General features: G+C 39.7%; 1 protein-coding gene across 1 annotated transcript in view; it reads right to left on the reverse strand.

Moving 5' to 3' along the window:
* The window catches only part of exoc4 (exocyst complex component 4), a 127,414-nt gene that overhangs the window by 91,249 nt on the left and 12,830 nt on the right, over positions 1 to 23,335 (reverse strand). The window contains exons 8-10 of the mRNA XM_079262877.1: positions 21,171 to 21,351; positions 11,104 to 11,249; positions 9,265 to 9,353 (exon numbers count right to left, since the gene is read on the reverse strand). Of these exons, the coding sequence (XP_079119003.1) occupies positions 9,265 to 9,353; positions 11,104 to 11,249; positions 21,171 to 21,351 (416 nt within the window). The remainder of the gene's footprint in view (positions 1 to 9,264; positions 9,354 to 11,103; positions 11,250 to 21,170; positions 21,352 to 23,335) is intronic.

Below are 23,335 nucleotides of genomic sequence, written 5' to 3' on the forward strand. Positions count from 1 at the left end.
TGAAACAAGCATGAGAAAGCAGAAAAGCTCCTGAGTTTAAGATCAAAACGGCCAGAAAACCAAGTGGCATCACATCCTTAATTTAACCCAGCAGGGGATCAGGGAGCACATTGCATGGCTTCACCGGAACAACCTGTTGCATGCTGGGAATGCTCGAGATGTCTGTGTGTATCTGCATGCAGTGGGCGCGACACCACAGCCTTCAGTTCCACACGCCCCTCTTCTACCCATCCTTTCCTCCCTCCCGCTCTCCATTCACTTTTCATTTATTCTTCTCCAATCAGCAAGTGTGAGATTAAAAGTAAACACAGAGCTGACAGTCAAAGCAACCAACAATAATAGACCCCATGATTAAAATTAGCCTCAGGTTAGGAAAATAAACTATGCTCCATCTCTGATTGAATATCTGCACTGTGTAAACTATTCCAACCTTTTATTTTCTCTCTGTCATCTCTGGCATCCCTCTGACATCCCCACTTCTAGATATTCCATTTTCTCACTGCATTTATTATTAACTTGTAATTGTAACTCAAATTTTGAGACTGTTTGGGCTTTAACTTGCTAAGAATTCAAATTGTGTTGCAGCTTTGTGTCTTTTAAGTCAGCCCAACTAATGATTTACACTAAAACAATGCAGTTTTAATCCTGTTTTCTTCATGTTTAAAGAAAGCTGCTGCTCTTCATAATAAATTATAAATGACCTGATGTCATATTATCTTAGTTTAACGTCTATCATCCCTAAAACATCTTAAACATCGCAAAGTTCTTCCTGTACAGGATTTATTGGGACACACACACACGAGGCTTTTATTGCCTTGCTTTAATTGAGATTTATCCATCAAGTAAAGGAGGCAAATAATTGAAAACATTGATTCAAAGACAAAAATGAATAAACAACCACACACAGCCTATTCACGAAACACTGATTTTCCCTCTAAATGTTTTCTATTATCTGGATTAAGCCCATCTGCACCACAACCAGAGGCTTTGTTAGATACATGACAGCAAAATCACAATATTACTGTTGCGAGCCACAGTTCATTTTCCACATTGCTTCCATGCTCTGCTCTAATTTCATCAACAGGACTCCTATAATTTAATAACTGGGAAGCAATACAGATGAAAACTCAACTCTGTGCATTTATGAGCACATGAATGAGTGCCTTGGAAGAGGAGGTTCGAGGGAATTACGTCTCTAATCTTGTTATCAGCGTTATCACGCAGTATCTATGTAGAGGCAAATTGAACATGACGAGCCCAGAAACATACAAATAATACACAGCGAGATAAGACGTGCAGTAATGTGTGTGTGTGTGTGTGTGTGTGTGTTTGCTTTCTGCAATATGCAGGCCTGAAAATGACTTTGTTTTCACAGTAACAGCGCATCAGGCAAACTTCCACGTTCATGAAGCTGTGGAGCTGGATAAGGAAGCGACACGTCGTTTTCCAGAGACACTCTCACCACGACATCAAAGTGCAACATGTTGTTTGTGTCGTGAAGTCGCGTCTGCTTGATGTTGGCTGTCAAACTAATCGGACTTACATCTGCTCAGTATGACAGCCTTCGTCTGTGACGTTCTGTGAGGATGATGGCCACTGGAAAGGCACTTTGAAACACTAAAATGAGAAAAACCAGATGCCGGTGGCTTCATAATATTCTGAAAAGAAACAATCTCATATAACACCTGACTTGTTTGATTGGGGTTTGGTTTAGGAGTAAACATCATCTATGTAGTAGCATTCAAGGCAACATGTCAGAAGTCATGGTGCGGCGTTTTAGGTGTAATCTATAGTTCTTCTTTCCTGTTTTATTTAGCTGTTTTTATTTTTTTCTTTAACTTCCCTGTGTATTTTTCCTGTTTTGCTTTTCTGTTCATTAGTTCACCTGGTTTTATTTCCTCATTTACTTCACCTGTTACTTATTAGTCCTTCAGTGTAATTTATACTGCTTGGTTCTCAGCTTCCTTTGTCAGATCATTGTCATGTTTCTTCTGTCCTGTGTTCGTTGTGTCAGGATTAAACCGTTATTTCTCGTAATACATCTGCCTCCCGCCTCTCAGTTCTGCATTTGCGTCCACACATCTCCACAAACCCTGACAGTTATAAAAATACAACAATATACAATGGATACAACCAGCGTAAAACATGCAAAGTACACCGTGCGAATGGGGCTTTTGTACCAGCTCGATGGTTGGAAGCCGACAATTTGCTGTGGCGAACCAGTCAGGGGAGAAAGCCGAAAGGGAAACAACAACCACCTTGGATACAAACAACTTAAAAACTAAATAACCAAGTAAACTAAGTTTGCTTTGTTTTGTTTAAAAAAAAAAAAAAAAAAAAGACGTTTAACCCTTGAAACTAGCCATCCTGAGGGCAGATAGTGACAAATGTGTATTATACTCAGTCTACCATCTGAGTTCCCACGTTACCATTAGAAAAATAAAAATCTTGAGATCTGAAAGGTGTTCATCATTCCAGGCTAAAATCATACCGACAGATTCAGTAAACACTTATTTCTGACCAATCATCAAACTCTACTACAGTAGCAGATCTCACTTCAACAAAAATGATCCTGTTAAAAACAACAAGTGTCCAGTAAAAGTAATCCAGTAAAACAACTGGTCCACAGCAAGATGTTTATCCATTCAAACCTGTTTTAAGCAACATTTTTATTTTAAACGAGTTACGTTTATGAAGCAGCTGCTTGACTGCTTATACCCCTAAATTTGCTCGATTCTGACAACAGAAGCCTCGAAAACCTCCTCTTTACTGAACCTGTTTAAACAGTATTATCTATTTATTTATTCATCTATTTTTATAATTCAGTCCTATCCACATAATCTGCAGCACAATGAGGATGAAAAATTTATACACAGGTTGGAAATGAGCAATTAGGTTTACTGAAAGCAGATAATGATTTTAATTGCACAGCACTGCGGTATCTAATATAAAATTTAAAATGGCTTTGGGACTGACAGCTAAATTATGAATTAGTTAAAAAGCAAATCCAACTCAAACTCCCAAGTTAAAGTGTTTTTATAGTAGAGTTGATGAAAGTTTCACCAAAAGCCGAGCCGGAATTACTGATTTTTTTTTTTTTTTTTTAAAGGCAGGTCCATGTTGAGCATGTTCCTCGCTTATTTGCAACACCAGCACATATACTTATAGTTTCTATTATGAATCTTTTGCAGAAACAGCAAGAGAAACCACACACTAAAAAAGAAAAATGAGCATGAAACATCAAATCATGACAGATCGTCAATGTAGAAGATTAAAGCAAGAAGCGAGGCAAAGATATTAAAAATGTGAACTGGAAGCATCAATAGCTGCTAAGCAGATCTCTTCGACTTTTTAGCAACATAATCCCATAATAAACATTGACTTTTTTGCCAACAAATTTCAACTCCATCTAATGTTGCATTTATGAATATGATAAATTATAATTGCAAGGTCAGTGGAAGTCAACTATTGATCGCTCCGCAAGATGAAGGAGCGACCATTATCCTTGAAATCTGCCGACAAATGAAAAAAATGACGAAGGGGGGGGGAAGGAATCACTGAAAAGACAAGCCAGTGATTCCACAATAAAAGTGAATTTAAGTTCCTTTTTGGATTCGTTTGCCTAAGAATTAGATCACACCTAGAAAACAGCTTTTCTGAAAGATATGTAAATGAAAAAGGTGCGATAATAAGAGTCTGATGTGGCAGACAATGAGGGATTCGTTTCTTCAAATCATCCTCTAATTGCTCCATCAACCCTCTGAAAGGCACAAGCATTTGTGAAAACTCACCTCAGCCTCGGTATATTACTTTCCACACCCAGCAATCATGATGCCAAAGAGTGTAACATCACACATCACTTGGCAGGAACATGATGTTTGTTAAAACACTGTATAAACAGACACATACACACTCATGTGAGCACGTGACTTTTCAGCATCTGCCAGCCACACCCCTAAATATCATCCCCGCCATCAGTCCCACCACTGCCGCTCCCGCTAGACGTTTTTCCATTTGCACCTCTTCTCCCTCACCTCTCAACTGAGGTGTACCCATCAAAATGACAAGGAACACCACTTCTAGTCAACCAAGTCGTCTTCTCCTCCTTTCCACGCTTTTTTTCCCCCCGTCATGGGAATAGGAAGCCATTGTAAACGACCGAGAAGCCCCTAATACATACAGCACAAGCTTTTTTCACCCAAACCACAGGCGTAGCTTTAGGTATGAAAGGATGGGCAGAAGGAGAGCTGTTTGTAACGAGATTGCTTGCATAGGGAGACAAAGCCAGACCGCTTTCTTTGCAGACACACCGTGAACAAGCCAATTTGAGTAGAATAAACAGAGAATGTGTGAAAATGATTTTGAACCAAGCTGATTACGAACACATCTTACGAGATGAAGGAGGTCAGAGGTGGAAATACTGAGAACGAATGACAGTGTATGCATGCGCCTGCAGGTAAAGTAGTATATTTCTGTGCACGTGCTTGTTCAGATTGCAAAATGTAGAGGGGTTGTCGCTTCGAATTCGCCCCGGGACAAACGCAACGTTGTACAAAACACAGTGAGCAGGCGGGGGAACAAGAAGAAATACAATTTTTTTTTTTTTAAAAAAAGGAAGGTTATTGCATCATAGAGTTTTGCAAGGCTGCAGTAGTTACTAAGATATATTCACAGTTCACCTCACAGATGACCACTGCGGTATCCTGATGCCTCCCCACAACAGAAAGGCAATAAAAGAAGGGGAGAAGGCCGAGGATGTAAAAGTCTTGTGGCAGGAACACATACTGAGAAATATAGGGGAATGGAAACACATCTACAAATAGAAAATTGTTATTTTCATCATTTATTCATGGAAACTGTGATTGAATCTCGACGAGGCTCTTTGATTCTGGAGCAGGGCTCTGCAAAGGACACGATCACACCCCAACACAGAATATATACACATTTATTTAGACAGACAGCTGAAGAATCTGATGTATGTACACACTATAAAACACACACTAACTTGTAGTCTTAATACATGCGTTCAGATCACACATTCCAGATGTAACCACATATGGAGTAGTAATGAAGTCTTTAGATGAAGCATTGGACTAATTGAAGCATGCACAATGAGAAAGAAAGCAATTAAGTCCCCCTTGTGTGTTTTCATGTGTATATGAGGGGCATGTGAGGCTGCATGCACACTTATAATAATGATGTATGGGGGGTCCTGACTACACTCTAGAAATATGAATTACAGATTTTACAGATTAATTTCAAACCCATCAGAGATGTGAGAGTACAGATAGGTTTCAAAAATGTCTGCATTAAGTTCTAATCCCTTGTTATCGCGAGTCTGGAAAAGACACAAGATAAATTGTAGTCGCTTGAGGAATTAAATGTACGACCTCACTTCCACAACGTGTAACATGTAAATAAAAACAGATGCAATTAAGTGCTAATCTCATCAATTTATATTTTATTCATAATCAAGCGTAGCAAACATATTAAATGCAGAGAGAGAGGCTTTTAACTTGGAACCAAACAACAAAACATTTTTTAAAGATATTGAAAAGGAGCAAATTCAGAATAAGCAAATATTTTTCATGAATGACCAAATCATGCTGCATTTTACAAACTGTACATGCTCTACGGTGAATAACATACTGGTTTATGGGATTTGTCTAAGACTGCATTTTGTGTGCTTTACTTTTTGTTGGAACTGGGATGTATTTCACTTTAGTGAACGATATATCAAATGGCAAATGAAAGGTTTCCATCTACTGATGACAATCATGTCCAGCTTAGTACTTTATTTGGGTATGTGATGACTGCTACAATCCACATCTTGGATGTGCTTTGACCTTATTCCCACACTCTCTGGCTGATCTCTTTGCACCCTCTGTAGCTACGAGCCAAATATACGTTGCAATCTGTTTGAAAGCTCTATCGTAAGAAAAATTATCCGTGTATACACTTCATTCTGAATGAAAAATGTCAAACTAAAAGGATTTTTGACTTTGAGTCTGTTTCCAGTTTTCTCTAAGATTTGCTGACACGAACATGATGAACATGATGCCATAGTTTAGGGTTGGGGAGGGCAACCCCACTACTAAAGTTTCCTTGTTGCAACACACCTCACCTCCATCCATTTTAGTCAAACAACCGTTCACTCCTCGGGACAATTTGGAGAAACCAACCCTAGACGAGGCTCGAACCAGGGACCTTCTTGATGTGCTAACCCCTACACCACTGTGCACGACACCTCTCAGACCAAGTTAGCAGAGTTTGACTTCAAGCTTTGCACTAGTCTGCTAATAACCCATTAATGTGAGTTAGGTGTACTGCAACAGGGAAACTGCCAAGACTTTGCAGGACTGAGTCCCTGGAGCACCGGAGTTACTGTGATGCCTGAAAGGACCATCCATTTGTTGAGATGAAGGTTATCGGTCGGTCATACAAAAGTGTTGTGATCTCACAAGCCTCATTCTCCTTGTCTGGAATTCCCGGCTCTCTTCTGACACGTCTGATGAGTGTTTCTTCTGAGATGAGGATGTTTGTAATGGCTGGTTATCATGGAGCTTATTCTGCTTCTGAAAGTGGATCATACTGGCTCCTGGTGAAGCTCTTCATGTCTGAGGATCACTGTTGGATACGTGTTTTAGTGATGACAACAACTGCTTCTTGTTCTGGGAGGTGGCTGTGGTCTGATCTTTAGCCCAGCTCTGGTGTTGTGTGATGTCCCTTTCCCCCCCATTTGTCCTCCCAGTATTGATCAGCCTAAACTTTTGAGCGGTCTGTTCATGTGATGTTGTTCCCATGCAGCTGGGAATCTGTTTTCTTTGCCTCTGCTACATTCAGTCTCTGGTGTCTTTGCTTTGTAAAACTTTTTGTACTGCTTCTCAACTCTGCTAGCCAACTGTAGCATCCTAAAAACATCTTCTCTCTGCACAGGGAACGTTCTGTGTGCGGCATTCTTCATCTTTTCAGCAAATATTTCCAGAATAACCTTTGTAGGATTATAAAAAAAATCTGTTTCACCAAGAGCTTAACTCCTGCTTTTTGATGCCTCTATATGAATGTCAAAAGGTGAAAATCTATAAAAAGATGATGAGCAATCTTGTGTTTTTTCAAACGGGATGATGGTGACAGTTTTCTAAATCCAATACATAATGCATTTCCTGGAAGAATCCCCCACAAACTGAACAAATACAGGAGCAACTTTTGCAGAAATAACAGAATAACCTGAAGCAGTAATTTTATATTCCATTTTAAGCATCAGCATTTACATGCATTTGTTAACGATGCATAGCTGGATGGGAAATGAACAATCAAACTCTTATTTTCAGGTCTGTGTTTGTAAGAGTTCAAGTTAATAACTGCATTGACTTGAAGCAGACTGCTAAAAACAAAAAACAAATGTACTTCAGGAAACACCAAGAGGGAGACCAAAGGACACACATGACTAATCTTTAAGTATTGAGTAATCCCAGAGCCAGAAGTGTTCATCAACTCAATCTCTCATTTCTAACTCTTTTTCCTCCCTCTCCCTCCCTGCCTCGTAAGTTTAATTTAAAAAGAGAGGAAGAAGTCCCTTTCCACACTGTCTCCATACATATTCTTCTAATTTCTTCCCTCAGAAATCTCTTAATGGCTTCTTCACTGGACCCTGATGAAAACAATGACTTTTAACCTTCCTCCTTCTCCCTCCCTCCCCCCCATCAATCTCCCCCCTCCTTCCATCACAGTCGACTTATTTCACTTTCTAAATGATTTCTTACTCCTTCAATCTCTTTTCAGCCATTCATGTCCTGGCCTGGGCTTGTGGCCGCTGCGACGCATTGTGACAGGTGAAATGAAAACCCAGAGAAATCTCATCTTCTTATAAACGCTCCGAGGCATTCAGTCAGTCAAATAAAAAAAAATGTTTTTCCACCTTCTTTCTTTGGCGCCGACAGATGGAAGAAGGAAAAAGTGAGTCTTTATGCAAGGCTTTCTTTTATCTGCAGTTAATCAATGCGGTTCTTTCATTTTATATTTACAGACTCGCCCGCTGTGTGTGGATTTCTTGTCAAGAAAAGAACAAGAACAACTCGAACGCATTGTGATATCTACTATAACTGCAGATTCAGATTTTCTAAAGTTGCTTTCCAATCAAAATATTGAAAGAAAATCAATAAAGACTACATCATGTGAAGTTTTTAAGCAACGAATAGTCAGAATTTGCTGTTAATGTTGCTCAATATATCCTTTAATGCTTAAAAAGAACATTTTATTCTTTTTCTATTTAACCCACACAATGTCAAAAAGGAGTTTGATATGGGAAAAAAGAGGAATAGCAGCAGACAGCAGCAAACAGTGCCGCCAGGCATTGCTGATTGAAACCTCAAGGTCATAAACAGAAGAACAAGAAGGCAGAGAGAGAGAGAGAGAGAGGGAAAAAAAGAGAAGTAGGGGCAGCAGAACAGTTTAGACTCTCCAGGGTCTGGCTGTGTAGCTCACTCACTGTGCTATTTTGTTGGTGTGAATGTGTGAGTGAGAGCTTTTCAAGGCCCCTCCCTGTAGGCGAATTCTGCCAAGTCCCCCGGTTCTCTGAATCTCCTCAATCTTTTTCTCCATCTCCGCTTGGCTCTCCGCGGCTCCTGTTGTCTGCCTTTCTGCTCTTAAGTGAAACTTCTCAAACTGCGACATGCCCTTTCTGTCTCCGCTGCACCGGCGTCACCTTTCTCTCATGTTTTTGCTTTCCAGCTCTTCATCTGCGCCACATCCGCTTGAATCCTTCCACCTCACACGCCCTCATATCAACCAAACATGACCACGTCGCTTTCACCTAATGACCCTCTTCTATGCTGCTCATATTCCCTCCACTTTGCACAAATTTCTCACCGAAAAAGATTCTGATCAAACAAATTGTTACCATCTATCCTTTCTTTCGTTTCAGTTATTTCTCTGTTCCCTGCTGGTTGTGTTCTCTTAGTCTAGACATGAACCCCCATCCTCGTCTCTCTTCATTCATTCACTTGACCTCAATCTTCAGTCTCTGCTCACGCTGCTCTTTTCTTCTCAGAATTATCCTTCACACTGCAGAGCTGTTCAATTTGCTTTTTTTTTCCTGCCAACCTCCCCCCTTCTCACTGTCGATACTTTTCAACCCCTCTGACTCTGTCATCTCTTCCCCCCCCCTTTTCATCTTGCTGTCTATCCGCACTTTCCAATTCCAGCTGTACTGTATATGTCGATCCCCCGTTCCTCAGTTGTCCCCCTCCCCATCATCCTCCTCACCTTGCAATTCCCCACTTTTGCTGTAGAGTTCTCGCCTCTGCTCTCTCAGGTAGGCACTCATACTGATGGCGTGGGAGGACGATTCGAACCTACAAGACACAAAACGTTCAACAGGTGTGAACACAAAACAACAACACAAAACTAAGCTGAACTGGTATGAACTTTCAGAGCAGATGTTATGTGTTTGTTGTGTATATGAATGTGGTTAACACACAAACAATTGTGTAATAATACTGAAGTAAAGACAATAAATAGCTATTTTATTAAACTGAAAGGTCTGGTCATTAATTATCAACGTTATTGTTATCAATTAATGACCAGATTGTAACAAAAAAAATGCTTAACAGGTAACTATAACACTAGTAACTTGTTGCCTAAAGCCTTTAGCCTCAATTGTTCAGAAAAGACACTGATTTGAACAAAAGCATCTTTCAACCTCTCTGCACTTCCAGTATCAACAGATACTATTCCTAAGGTATGTTGACAATCTGGTGTCAGTTTTTAAACCTCCTTTAATTTATCAATGTTTACATTAATAATAAATTGGTATTCTTTTACAGACTGATCTTTTGTGTCGAGCTGCTAAAAAATCCCTAAAAAAGTCATATTTATTAAGTCACTCAGGTTTCCAGGGTAAAGTCACTTCACTAGAAAGTTACACAGTTATCCAGCCTCATTTCTTATCCCCAACACCCGTGGGTTGGGTTAACTACATTTAGACTCTATTCTGGGAACAACTCTGATGTCCGTGAAGTCTTCCTTTACAAGGAAGACTGCATGCACAAGTTGATGAACATTTTGCACAATCTTCTCATCCTCCACACAACACATTGAGGAGACAAGGGTGTGTTCACCGAGATGCTTCAGACAGAAAGGTACAGGAGGTCACTCCTGCCAGCAGTCGTTACAATACTGATTATCAATTATTTATTATTTTAAAAAAGACAAACCTTTAACGATATTAAATTTCCTTCAGGCGATAAGTTAAGTATTTTTCTTAACTGTCATCTCAAACTCTCCTCATTAGTTTTACAGTTTCCTTGACAGAAAGAAATAATGAGTCAATCTGCTCTATGAGTGCTTTGTTTACTGTTTTCTATCCTGACAAGGAAATCTGATCTCAAATTAACAGTATATTTGTTTTCCTGGTTGAAAACTGGGGATTTATTGCATTTTTTTTTTTTTTTTACTGAATGCACCATTACAACTGGTGAAAAACTGGCTATATACAGTAAGTGACCGTTCTCAAAGATAGCAGCTCAAAACCTGAAGAAATTCCAACAAGATGTAGCTGCATTAAAGTTTGGGGTTTATCGAGCAGATTTGTGATTGAAGAACTACTAAATGAATTCTCAGTGGTTTCTAAACTGACCATTACTCTCTGCTGTTTGTTGTGATGGATGAGTTGTGATGGATCAGGGCCCTTCCAGCTGTCTAGGGAGTGTGTGTGTGTGTGTTTTTTCCTCATACCGTTAAAATATGATTCAAGTATTACAGATCTGAAATGAGGCAGACACTGAGGCAGAGTAGGGTCAGACTGGTGTTTTGAAGTCTATCTATAATAATTAAAATGATCCAAACTACAAATCAGATTAAAAAAAACAAAAGTATATTCTGGTCTGTTTGTGTTACTTTGACCAAAACACATCACAGACATTTCATTAAAGCCTCAAAAGTTGTATCAGCTTGTGAAATATGATATATTTTCTCTAAAAATGTGGATTTATATCCAGATCATTGTTTTTACAGAATTTATCTTAATCTTTTCTTGCAATCTCTTTTGTTTTTAAAGGAGGGAAGGTGATTTTTACCACTCGCAACAGAGTAAAGACTACTTACTTGAAGAGCGACTGCTTGGCACGCTGTGGCTTTTTCTTTGCAAAGAAGGCAGCAAACTCACTGCCAGTGCTGGCATAGGAGAGCTGAGCTGACGGCTCTGTGGCACTCCGGCTGTTCTTCACATCCAGATATTCCATAAGCAAGACCTAAATGAAACAGAGCGCTCCGTCAGAGGCTACAAAGCAAGGGAGCAAAGAAGCATTGGAAATTCTTCTTTTTCCTACACTTATGTAAGGCGAGACAAGTCTCAGTCTTCTCAAGCAAAAACTGAGCAAAACCCAAGTGATTTTTTTTTACTTTAAAACAATTCAAGAGATGATCTTGTAAAATGCTGCACAGGCAGTTGTGTTTATTATATTGTTATAAAGTCAATCATCAGTGTGAAAACCAGAACTATAAAGGGCTTGAAAGAAAGAAACACACTAACTTTTACCACTGAAAGAGATAAACATGCAAAGGTTTTATTTGATCTCAGTCAATTCATCAGATTCAGCTACAAAGGACAGAAAATAAAAGAAAACAATTAAAAACATAAACCACGTGGAATAATCTGACATTACTGTGTTATTCCATGATCCCATTCATCAACTGTCCTCCTTTCCTGAACAAGTTTCACATATTCTAAAGAAAAAAATCCCAACTTTGAGGAGACACTGACATGACGGGGTGCTTCTGATGATCACCATAAAAATTCTTCCCTGATCTGTCTGTATGATCCATGGTGGAAATCCATCAGCATCTCATCATGCTTCATAAAAATCTTATCAACTTCCAACAATAGTCTGGAACAAGCACCCTGAAACTCTGGCCAGACAGCGAAAGTTCACTTCCTCTACTCCATCATTCTATCTGCACATCCCCACTATTGCTTTCATTTGTGCTCATTTTTCAAAATCTCTTTAGGCTTCATCTCTCATTCCTCACATTTCTATTTTTTCTCTCTTGTTCTGTCTCCCCCTAGTTCATCTTTGCCTTGCCTTTCCAGCCTTTCATTCTTCTCTCTGTGAATACATATGTTCCAAAATAGCCTCCCATATCTAATAGCTTCATAATTTAGCAAGGCCATTTAGCCTGTGTGTGTCTAATTCTGAAGCGCAGTGTGGGTCAACCCAGAATGGGACAGGAGTAATGGCTGAGCAGATGGAGATCCATCCCACCCATAATGATGCAATTAACGCTGCGGAGAGCAACCCCCATCATGCATGGGAAAGCCTTCACGTGCTTGCATTGATATCAATTCTAAATGTGCACGCATAAGCACACTTTAGTTCAATATGCAGTCAAGAAACATAATACACATGCTGGCTTATGTAGGGTTGCAATCTTACACCCAAGTACTTTCGGCACTTTTGTATTTAAGCATTTTCAGCCCCAAAAAGTTTATTTAAATCTGAGGCCATGGCACCGGGTCACCAACGCTCTTGTAAATACACATGCTCAACCACAATCTCCCATCACACACATAATTACTTTTTAATACACTTCACCCATCAATGGCTGAGACCCACGCCCTATCAAACACACCCTCTCCAACTGGCAACACCACGGTGACCACTTGCCACTAGCCTCATGCTGCAGCTAATCCTATCAGTGTATTAATTACTAATGAATGAGCTGATGGAGCGAAACCCCCACTCGCTTGCAAGCTAACACCCAAGCAGACTTAATGAAATGCCAGCGTTGGGCTGATGAAGGGGCTCCGACCCTTCTTAAATTGCATTAGCCCAGAGACAGTGTGAACTTTGGAGGCAATTAACTGGACAGCTAGGACAGAAAGATAGAGCCAAAGAGGGATGGGAGGCAGAAAGTAACACTGAAAGAGAGGATGAAAGAAGAGGAGATAACAGAGGAAAAAGAGTTGTGGAGAATGGAAAGAGCAGAGGATTATAAGTGGAGACTGAAAACTCAACAGAATGTTAATGAGAAAAAGGGAGATGGCAGAAATACGAAAAGAAGAATGACAAGAAGTTAAAGAAGTAAATGGTGTTACCGATTTAACACCTCTAAGTGAGGTTTTAAAAAATGATTGGTTTCCCACCTTGATTCAGGGACCTCTGACTTGTTCTGGCATAAGGGCACAATCCTTTAGTTCACTACATCGCTGAAATCCCTCCAATAAGTGGAAAAGTGTGTTTCAGAGTAAATCAAGTCAACATTTTTTCTCAGCATCACCATAAATTTACCCAATTATTTCTTTTTCCATTACAAAGTGCCAGAATAAATGCTTTACTGGTCCTAACAAAGTTACTCTGTCGCCAAGCCAATCTCGTGTAAATTTGTTTTATCCATGCTTCAGCCAGCAAGATGACACTGATTTAATAATATCTCGCTCTTGCTGTGCTGTGTGCAAACTAATTATAAAGACAGATAAGACCATTTCTAAAAGCGAACAAATAATCTTTGATCGTGAAGAGAGTTCAGGTCTTGCTGTAAATGGCAATGATTAAGATGACATTTAGGTTTGAAGTCATGTTTTTCTGAAATATTCTATCCTGAAGTTTTACAGGAACCTTTTCAAATCAGTTTCATCTACATGTCAGCTTCCCTACTTGGGAAGTTAAATGTAATATAAGAAAGATGACAAAATCACTCATAAACAAGTCACTAGTCCAGTATCTATTCCACAAAACAATGCGTCATTTAGCTACAGGGTGGGGAACCTTGGCCCGTGTCCTGAAAGTTTTCTATCCCTGTTCCAAACACACCAGATTCACATGAATGAATCACTGTGCAGATCTGGATAAGTTGTTGGATCCATTTGATTTCAATCAGGTGTTCTGGGCCAGGAATACATGAAAAATTTGCAGGATTGTGGTCCTCGAGGACAAGGGTTCCCCACCTAGCTGAAAGCTATTTCTTTGTTTTTTGTTGTTTGTTTAGTTATTTAGCCATTCCCATCAGGGGTCGCAACAGTAAATAATCTTCCTCCTTCTAACCCTCTTTTTCTCTTTATATTCTTCGCAGACAGCAGTGTTTCTCAATTCCGGTCCTCAAGCCCCCCTGCCCTGCCTATTTTAGACCTGATCCTCCTCCAAAACACCTGAGTCAGATTATTGAACTTCCTTATCAAATTCTTTGCAGCCTTTTAAGGAGCCCTTTATTTCACTCAGGTGTGTTTAGTTGCCTATAAAACATGCAGAGCAGGGGGTCCTGAGGACCGCAATTGAGAAACACTGGGACACCAACTAACTTCCTGCCTGTCTTCACTCCATACATCCAGAAATCTTTGGTCTTCCTCAAGACTTCCTGTCTGACAGTTTAAGCCTTTATTGATATATTTACCATCTCTCCTCTTCACATGTCTGGTTGGTTTCTCTGATTTTGCATCCAAAACATCAACATGTGCTTTGCCTCTGTTGCACTCATTCCGAATAATCCCTTCCTGTCCCAAAGACACCTTCAGCATTTCAGTATTTGCTGCCTCTAACTCTGCTTTCTGTCTTTTCATAAGGGCCACAGTCTCCAAACTGTGTTACATAGTTCACATTTCTTATTAAACATGCTGACATTCCTTTATCACATCTGACACTTTTCTTTCTCAGTAGCCTGACACTGACTTTTCAAACCATAACAAGATGATTAAGGATGACTATAAAATTTATATCATGGTGCAACTAATCTATGAAATGCTGATGGTTTATAAACCTTACATATGGTGACTGTTCAGACATAGGCCAAAAACTAACAGAATCCCATAAAGGGAAATTGTTCTGCCCACATTTCATCTATGAGGTACATTTAAATATACAGGGATATACTGAGAAGCAGCAGCTGTAGAAATAGTTCACATTGATTAAAAAAAGAGAACAAACAATTAGTAGGGATTTGGAAAATGAGTTGATTCATTTCAGCAGAGAATGAGAAACACTAAAAGAATTTATCAGAAAGATAAACACTGAAACACAGAAGGCTGGGAAATGCAGAGACATTGGAGACAGGAAAGTAAAGAACAGGCAAAAGTGAGATGGAAGTGATGCAGAGAGGTAAAAAGGTCCTTCACCGCCAGCTCTGCAATGATCAGCGGCATGATTTTGTTTCGCCAAAACAAAGAGCTGCCTCAGTGACTGCACCCTGAACATCACAGCAGTGCAAAACCCCACCGATGCACAAGTAAACAAATCCAATGGTCCACAATATTAATTAGCAATTGGCTCCTCAGCAAAGTTCCAAATGGTTGCCTGCTCTAATTTTGTAAAACCCCAGAGCATTGATGAGGTCTGACACAAGTGATGCAGGTATTGGCAAACACAAAATGGGAATTTATAGACATGACGGAGAACTTATCTCTGCGTTTCTAGATTTCAGTCTGAAAATTTGAGCACATGGAAAATTAAATGAACTCAACTGACAGGTTTTCAGGCTTATAATAATTCATTCAGAGGGTTTTCACAGCCGCATCAACTAAAAGTTCAAAGGGATTACAAAGAAACAGCAAAGGGGGAAAAAGACCTGTTTAAATTCAACACACATTAAAACTCAATGAACTTCAGGTGAAAAAAGAGGTGTGTAATTATGTGGGACCTGGGCTACAACTTCACAGTACATTGTAAGACTAAGTGCAAGAGTTCAAAGTTTCTGTCTGTATAATTGGGCACACACACAAAACAACTCTCGACAGGGCTCCTCAAACAAAGACAATCATTTCCACCACAACTATTCAACCAAACTCGTACACACGAGTGGCTTGGGTCTCGTCCCAAACTTGCATCAGTCCATTGAGTTGAGTGCTAAGTTAAATTAAAAAGAAAGGAAGCTTAATGGAGGGATGGTTTTGTAATTCATTAGCAGCACGTCGTCTATTTCTTCATCACTCAAATGTCTCGATGCCACCCTTTATGTTAGTCATCTTCCATTCTGTCCATTAGGGCCCAAACAACCAAAGAATCAGCGCAATTAGGAGAACATTGCTCAAAGTGCTGCAGGTGAGCACTTGACACTGGGTAAACTCAGCAGTCAATTGTCAAAATAATTAAAAGCATAAATATCACTTTATTTTCCTTCCTCTCTTTATCCCCCCCCTTTTTCTTTTTTTTTTTTTTAATTCAGTCATGCTAAAAGCAGCCGAGAAAACAATCTCAACTTTGTTCTCTTCTCAAGGCTTTATTGAAATCGGCCGTTTTCCCACCAAATCCCTTGGCAAGCATCTTGTCACAAAACATATCGACTGATATCCCTTGTTGCTAGCTTGAAGTTTAAAGCCCAAAGTGTCCTTGGCCGTCAAAGAGAGGGTTCTGTACACATCCTGTATTGATTATGCTCCAGAAACTTCAATAACCTTCACGAGTTCTGACAGAGCTTCAGCCACAACCACTCTCTCAGCACTGAACTCCTGCTTAACAGTGGGGGATCCCACCTGGAGCTGGCCGCATGCAGTCGATCTTTTCCAGGCTATCTTGTTGACTGAGACAAGCAAGACGTGCCTGCAAGCTCGCTGAAACCCTGTGTCCTTGCAGTGTCCCAAACATCTTTTGCTTTGTTGTGCAAAAAGCAATCAGAACATGGTGGAATAATAGATTATCGATTCTTATTTCATTTCAGACAACTATGGCTATCATAACACTGTTAAAACTAAAGAACTGAATGATAGAAAACCTTCTGCATAAAAAGACAGGACTTGAATCAACGCTGCAAAAGCAGACAGCAGCATTTGATCAAGTCTGCTGTGACTTTAATAAAAATAGATGTAAAGAGGCAGCAGAGTATAGAAAGAAGAGCCTTTAGACATCATTGAGCTGCAGCAACATGTAAATATAACAGTGCTTTTGAGGGCAAAACAAATGACACATTGATTAAAACCTTGGGCCAGAGAAGTATGTAGCAATGTCTGTGCTTTACATCTAATTAAAAGGGCCTTATTGTCTTCTGACTTCTCTCTGCTTCAGACCTCGCCATTTTTTTTTATCTACCGATGAGCCAACACTGAAGTCACTTGTATATTTATATATATTTTGACAAAAATAATACACCCTTTTGTTCCTGGTTAATCTGAGTCAATAAAGTGATTTATTTATGAAGAAGAGTTTGATTAATCCACTGGCTCTTCTTTGATCAAAACAGCCTCTAAAAGCAGGAATGTTGCAACACATGAAGGAGCGAGAGAATACTAGAAGCTTCACTTAGAAATATATATGAAAGCAAAGCGTTTCAAGAAGCTAAAACCTCAAGAAAGGACTGAAAGAAGAACTAACAAAAGCACAGGCATCTAAACAACTTTAATCTTTAATTAAAGCCGACATCTAAATAACTCGCTGGTTGGATTCTTATCACAAGCGCTGGTGGAAAAAGTTCATAAACATTTCAAGTTTCATTCGAGGATGCTTCTTTCAGAAGCTAGATAATCAGTGTCTATCCATATTTCTTAAAGCACTTTCAAAGCCCCCCGTCTGCAAATAGTAAGCCACTCATTAAAAGTGTCATTTGCACTCCGGTCACACACTCGGAGCAGACGATGTTTGTGGCAAGCAGTCACATGGCCAGAAATCTTTGCAGGATGCACAAATGGCAAGCTAATTAGGAAACTCTCAGGCCTCAGACAAAAACAGTAGACAAGGTGAAAGGGTGATGGACATGAGTAGCGACAGACACCTTAAAAGGTAAATGCAGACTGTAAAAGTCCCACTGGGGTGGTCTTATTTATGACTGCATGTGCAGGTTTGTGAACTATGGTATCCAATTATCTGTAAACGTATTGTGACTTCTGACACAGTTTGAAGAAATAAGCGCATTTTCTCAATAACATTTTAACAATAAGATCATCCAATTATAAGATAGACAGAGCGTCTTGACTTAGTGGTGCCGCGGTGCATTTCTGACATGGGAAGAAAAGCAAAGAAAAGGTTTATGGAAACACATTTCCAGTCTTAGATTTCTCGGGTAAGCCTGACTGCTTTGAACAACAGGTTCTCCTATAATGTAAAAAAAGGAAAAAAAATCCATTCATTTATAAACGTAGAGCAGAACGAGAATCTGCTTAGATATGCAAATTCACTGATGGTGTAAATAATCAATAAACATACTTGCACACAGTCCACAGAGAGTCGCTTGAAAAATTGTGAAGCAGCATTAAAACACTCCTTCCTACATCAATAATACTGATTATCATACATTTTTTTATGCTTTACATCAATATTTCCACACTGAAAGAACAACCACCAGAAGCATTTTGTACATTTCTGAACCAGGATCAAAACTATAACATGAATCTTGACTTTCAAAGATGTGTTTACCCGCTCCCATTTCTAAGCCTACTGGGCCACAAGTCCCACACTGATGAACGGCATTTCTCTGCCAAGGCCTTGTAACCGGGTGCACCCTATGTTTCTGTCAGCTCTTGCATCAGTCTCTTGGCATGTCATGTGGAAAGGTCAAGCTGGTTTCTCCACCTCTCAAAGTGGGGGAGAGAAAAATAACACCTATCAAGAGGTTTCAGCGGATGTCAGATATGTGAACAGCAATAAGACGGACAAGCCAGGCACATATTTAAATTATCTAGCAGTAAATAGTTGGGAATAAAACAAGAATCAGTCAGTTGTGACATTTCTACATGTTTCTACTATATGGATTGAATGCAAATGTTGCCTCTATTTAACTTTAACTACCTATTAGGACCTCCTCTTGCTTTCAGATCTGCCTTAATTCTTCATACAGTAGATACAACAAGGTGTTGGAAACAATCATCAGAGATTTTACTCCATTTTGACATGATGCATCACACATTACTGAACATTTGTAAGCTTCACATGCACGATGAGAGTCTCATGTTCAACCACATCACAAAGGTGATCTGCTGAATTGAGATCGAGTGACTGGAGGCCATTGGAGTACAGTGAACTCGTGGTCGTGTGTAATAAACCAGTATGAAATGATGTGAGCTTTGTGACATGGTGCATTATGCTGCTGGAAGCATCCATCAGAAGATGCTACATTGTGCTCATAAAGGGATGGAGATGGTCAGCAGCAACACTCAGGTAGGCTGTGATGTTTAACCATGTTCAGCTGATAGGAAAGAACCCAAGGTGTGTCAAGAAAATAATCTTAACACCATTACAACCAGTTTGCCCATCCTCCTCTCACACCAACAAGGCATTTTGGCCTATAGAACTGCTCTTCATTAGATACATTCTCTCTTTTTTTTTTTTTTTAGATCATTTTCTGGAGATGCTTCTGTGTCACCATCTTCTTAAATACACAGACTACCCTGGCAGGCTCCAAGTCACTTAAATCCACTTTCTGCTCCATTTTAATGCTTGGTATAAACTTCAGGAAGTTGTCTTGACCATGTCTACATGACCACTGCACAGAGTTGAACATAATAAAGAGGCCAGTGAGTGTATAGAAAAGTAATTATGCAAAACTGAAGCAAAACAAAATGAAGACAGACACATAATGGGGAACTCACAGTAAATATAACCACCAAGGTTGGAGCGGTGATGCAGGCTCGTGTCTCCTAGTGGGTCTTAAGATTTTGAGATTAGAGTTAGCTCAGTAGCCAATAAAATTTAACAGCGCTACGGTGGGAGCTGTAGGAATTTAATTTCTTTCATTGCTGATATGTGACTCTGTAAGAGAGAGTGGGCTAAATGAAGGAGGTAAAGGGGAGTGTGGGATCGGTGAGATTGAAAAAGAAAGGCAGATAATGAGATTAAAAAAGAAATTACAAGGACCAAGAGGAGCCTGCACTGAGGTATTGGGAAATAGCAAAAGTGTGATACAGAGGCAGCAGGAAGGAGCGATGGGAATGGTAATGCGGTGTGGGAGAGAAAAACGAATGAACAAGCAGGAGATGTGAGAAATGGGAAGATGAGGGAGGAATGGATGAGAGGCCTTCATATTGATATAATCGGTCAGGAAATAATAACACAAGTGACTGAGTAAGAAAACCTCATTTCACATAATGAGTATTGTAATCAAAAGATTACATTATCTCACATCACAGAGCTGGGGGAGAGTGGAACCCCTCACGACTGTGTGCTGGCAGTGGTCACATGTTGGCCAATGGCTTTGTGCCATCTATAACTGCGCTCATAAAGCAGAGCTATTACAGTATACACAACTAAACTCTTGAAAATACACACATACATAAGTGCAGTTTTGTATTTGTGTGTTCACACTTGCCATCTGGGAAATGCTCCAGCTATTTCCAGACTTAGAAATAACTGGCCTTTCAATTTAACTGGGCAGCCGCATTCTGTCAATTTATTTATTTTCGCTTTTGTATGATCAGTAAAAAATAGCCTGTTATCTATTGCCATGGAAACAATCAACACATGCGAGAGCAAGCCTGCTTCCTGCTGGGCCTCACTGACCTACCACTAAAACAAAAAAGAAAAGTGTGTTTATATGATGTACATCCAAGTATGCACATTGTATGAGTCAATTTCAATTTTACAACATCAATCATGAAAAATGGTTTATTCTAAACAAATTAGCTACAAGAAATACTTCAAATACAATTAATAACTCCCAGTTAAGGAGCAATACAGGCAAGATCGGTTTAATAAACACACATAAGAAAGCAGTCACCCATTATCCTAATCACTTTGAGAACAACTGTCACTTATTGTCCTCCGAGAGTCACCACTGGGTCAACACAACATCTGTCCACAGCCAATCAAATGACAGCAAGGATCAAGAACTTAACAGAAACGCCCACCAATTAAAGAGCCAAAAACTAATCCATGCGATCAAGCCTTTCCTGCCTTTCTCTCCAGCTACTTGTTGACAGATTAAATACCACCCATCACACTGATACCAGTTTGTCTTGAGATTAATCTACTATGGGTTAATCTTAAAGAAAAGAGCGGAAACTAAATCTGTGGTGGTAAATAAAATGTAAAAAAAAAAAAAAAACTCTGACAGTGTCTAATTTTAAGTGTCTGTTTTTATATGACTGGTTCTTTGTAAAAAAAAAATGATTAAGGAACAAGCAACAGAAAGCAGAATACTATTAATACCATGCATCTGAGGTTTTCTTATCCATGCATGTCTAAGTGAGAAAAAGACACCAACAGTGGACATTTATCAATGGATCTGGTTGATTATTTCCATCGCTGTTGCACAAAACTAACCTGAAGCACCGTCTGGATCTTGGCAGATACGTCTGCCTGCTCGTAAAGTTTGATGTCCTCTTCATGGGTGCCTCCTGGAACTTGTGCGGCAATCTGTTGCATGTGGGCCAACACAACGCTGTGAGCCTGGGCCACTGCCTTAAACTTTTCAAACAAAAGCTCTAGCAGTTCCAACAGCAGCCTGCAGAGGGAGACAGAGAGGGCAGAAAAGGTGTGGGAAAAGAGAGACATGTAAGAGGCAGTGGGCAAGACACTCGATGGGGTAAGAAACCACCTGACATTAGATCTTTATCCATGTGTAAGAAAAGAAAAGAACAACTATTTACCACTGTGGGTATCAGCAGGTTTTTTTTTTTTCCAGTCCCTAACAATGACAATAAATGCTGACAAGCTCCAGACACCGTCACAGTTCAAGTCAGCTCCAACTACTCCCTCACTGATCTACTATTTCTGGTATTCTAACTTCTGGGTGTTGTAACAATGCAGTCCTAGAAGTGCTAATATATCACAAGTGCAGGATACTACTGTAGGGAAATGATTCTGCATCTCCAGCTTCTGCAGCCTTAAACCTACCTTTACATCTGCACTGCCATCAGGAGGATATTTATCTGTAGAAATGTATTCTCATGACACTTTAAAATGGCTAATTATATAAGCTGACAGCCAACTAAAGCTACTGAAGAAAAGCGAATTAAACAAAACTAATGAATGTGTGCATTTCCCATCACTAATTAGATTTTACTGCTTCTTGTTTTTAGCTGAATTTTCCTCTTTAGGGGGAACTTCATCACTTTACCTGCAGTAATAAACCAGCACCTGGGCTGGCTGCTGGAAAGTAGTGAGGTGCTCAACATGGACTCAAATGAATAGTCACTCTCATTAGTTCTAAATGGCTCTGGCTGAAGAAGAGTGAAGCCAAAAGTAAGCTGACCTTCCACTTGATCTGAGTGCTACACTCTGGATTGAAAACTCACAGCTGCATCGTCTGCACTAATGCTCAGGTGCTCTACCTGCTTTCTGCACAAGGACAGAGCTTTTAAAGTAGAAAGGGAACATAGGTTGCATTAGTGGAGTCTGATACACCTTTATAGTGCACCTATGATCATGTCACCACTGTCTTCCCACTTTATTTTAATGGTGGTTTTACAGCTGGTGTACAAATAACTACTGTTTGACAGTCACTGATGTTTTAGTTGTCTTTCTTAGACATTTTACTGGGTTGTATTCAGTTGATGGGAGCTTTGATACGGGTTTGTGGTAAAAGTGATCTGCCAACATTTCTGGATTGTTTTATCCATCTTTTTTTTGGTTCGGTTTGTTTTTATATTTTTGTTTTCCTGCTCTCCAAATGTGATAATATCAAAAGCATGATGATGAATTTAGTTTCAATGGGCTCAACATGTAAACATGTTCACCAGTAATAATTTACAACCTCCCACATATAAACATGTATTATGACATCATGAAGTTTTATATTTCGGGACACCAAAGTAATCACTGGATCGACTTGTGGAACCTCAGGCTGCTCTGTTACATTATTCTCCTGCTCTTGGGAAAAATCAGTAAAAACTTCAGAATTCCTCATAATGTCCAGCTATCTTTTTATAAAAAGTTAACTCTTCTGTCATTTTTGATTTGAATCTTGACTGCTTAAATAAAAATAAAAAAACACGCTGTAAGCCCTGCGTTATGGCTGCTGGGTGTACACCTCTGAGATGACGATGCACAGAAATCCATTTCTATACTCTTTCTGTCTGACAGTGCTGCTTGCTGTAATTGCTATATCTGCCACAGCCACCCTGATCTGCTCAAGCACCATGCTTTCCAGTCGGTTAGCAAGCAGATTCTGAAAAAGTCCTGCATCATCCTCACTCTGTTCCTCAAAGACTTTTGATTGCGAGTCCCATAGAGGGTTGAGGACTTCTAAACACATACTTGGAACGATTCTACTGACAGCCTTCCAGCCAGCCTGGCATGCCTCTCAGTGTGCACTGCCTCAGCTTATATCCTACACCCTGCTGCTACGTGCTGGTCAGCTTCAGAGGATTCTGCTCACAGCCTGAAGCTTGGATCATGTAAGGTAAATCCAGCTTTATAGAGCTTATTATGGTATGATCATTACAGCTGTTACTCCAAAATCCAAATCATCTTCTCTTATGTATACA

The sequence above is a fragment of the Telmatherina bonti genome (genome assembly GCF_933228915.1).
Source record: "Telmatherina bonti genome assembly, chromosome: 23".
In the NCBI taxonomy this organism is placed as follows: Eukaryota; Metazoa; Chordata; class Actinopteri; order Atheriniformes; family Telmatherinidae; genus Telmatherina; species Telmatherina bonti.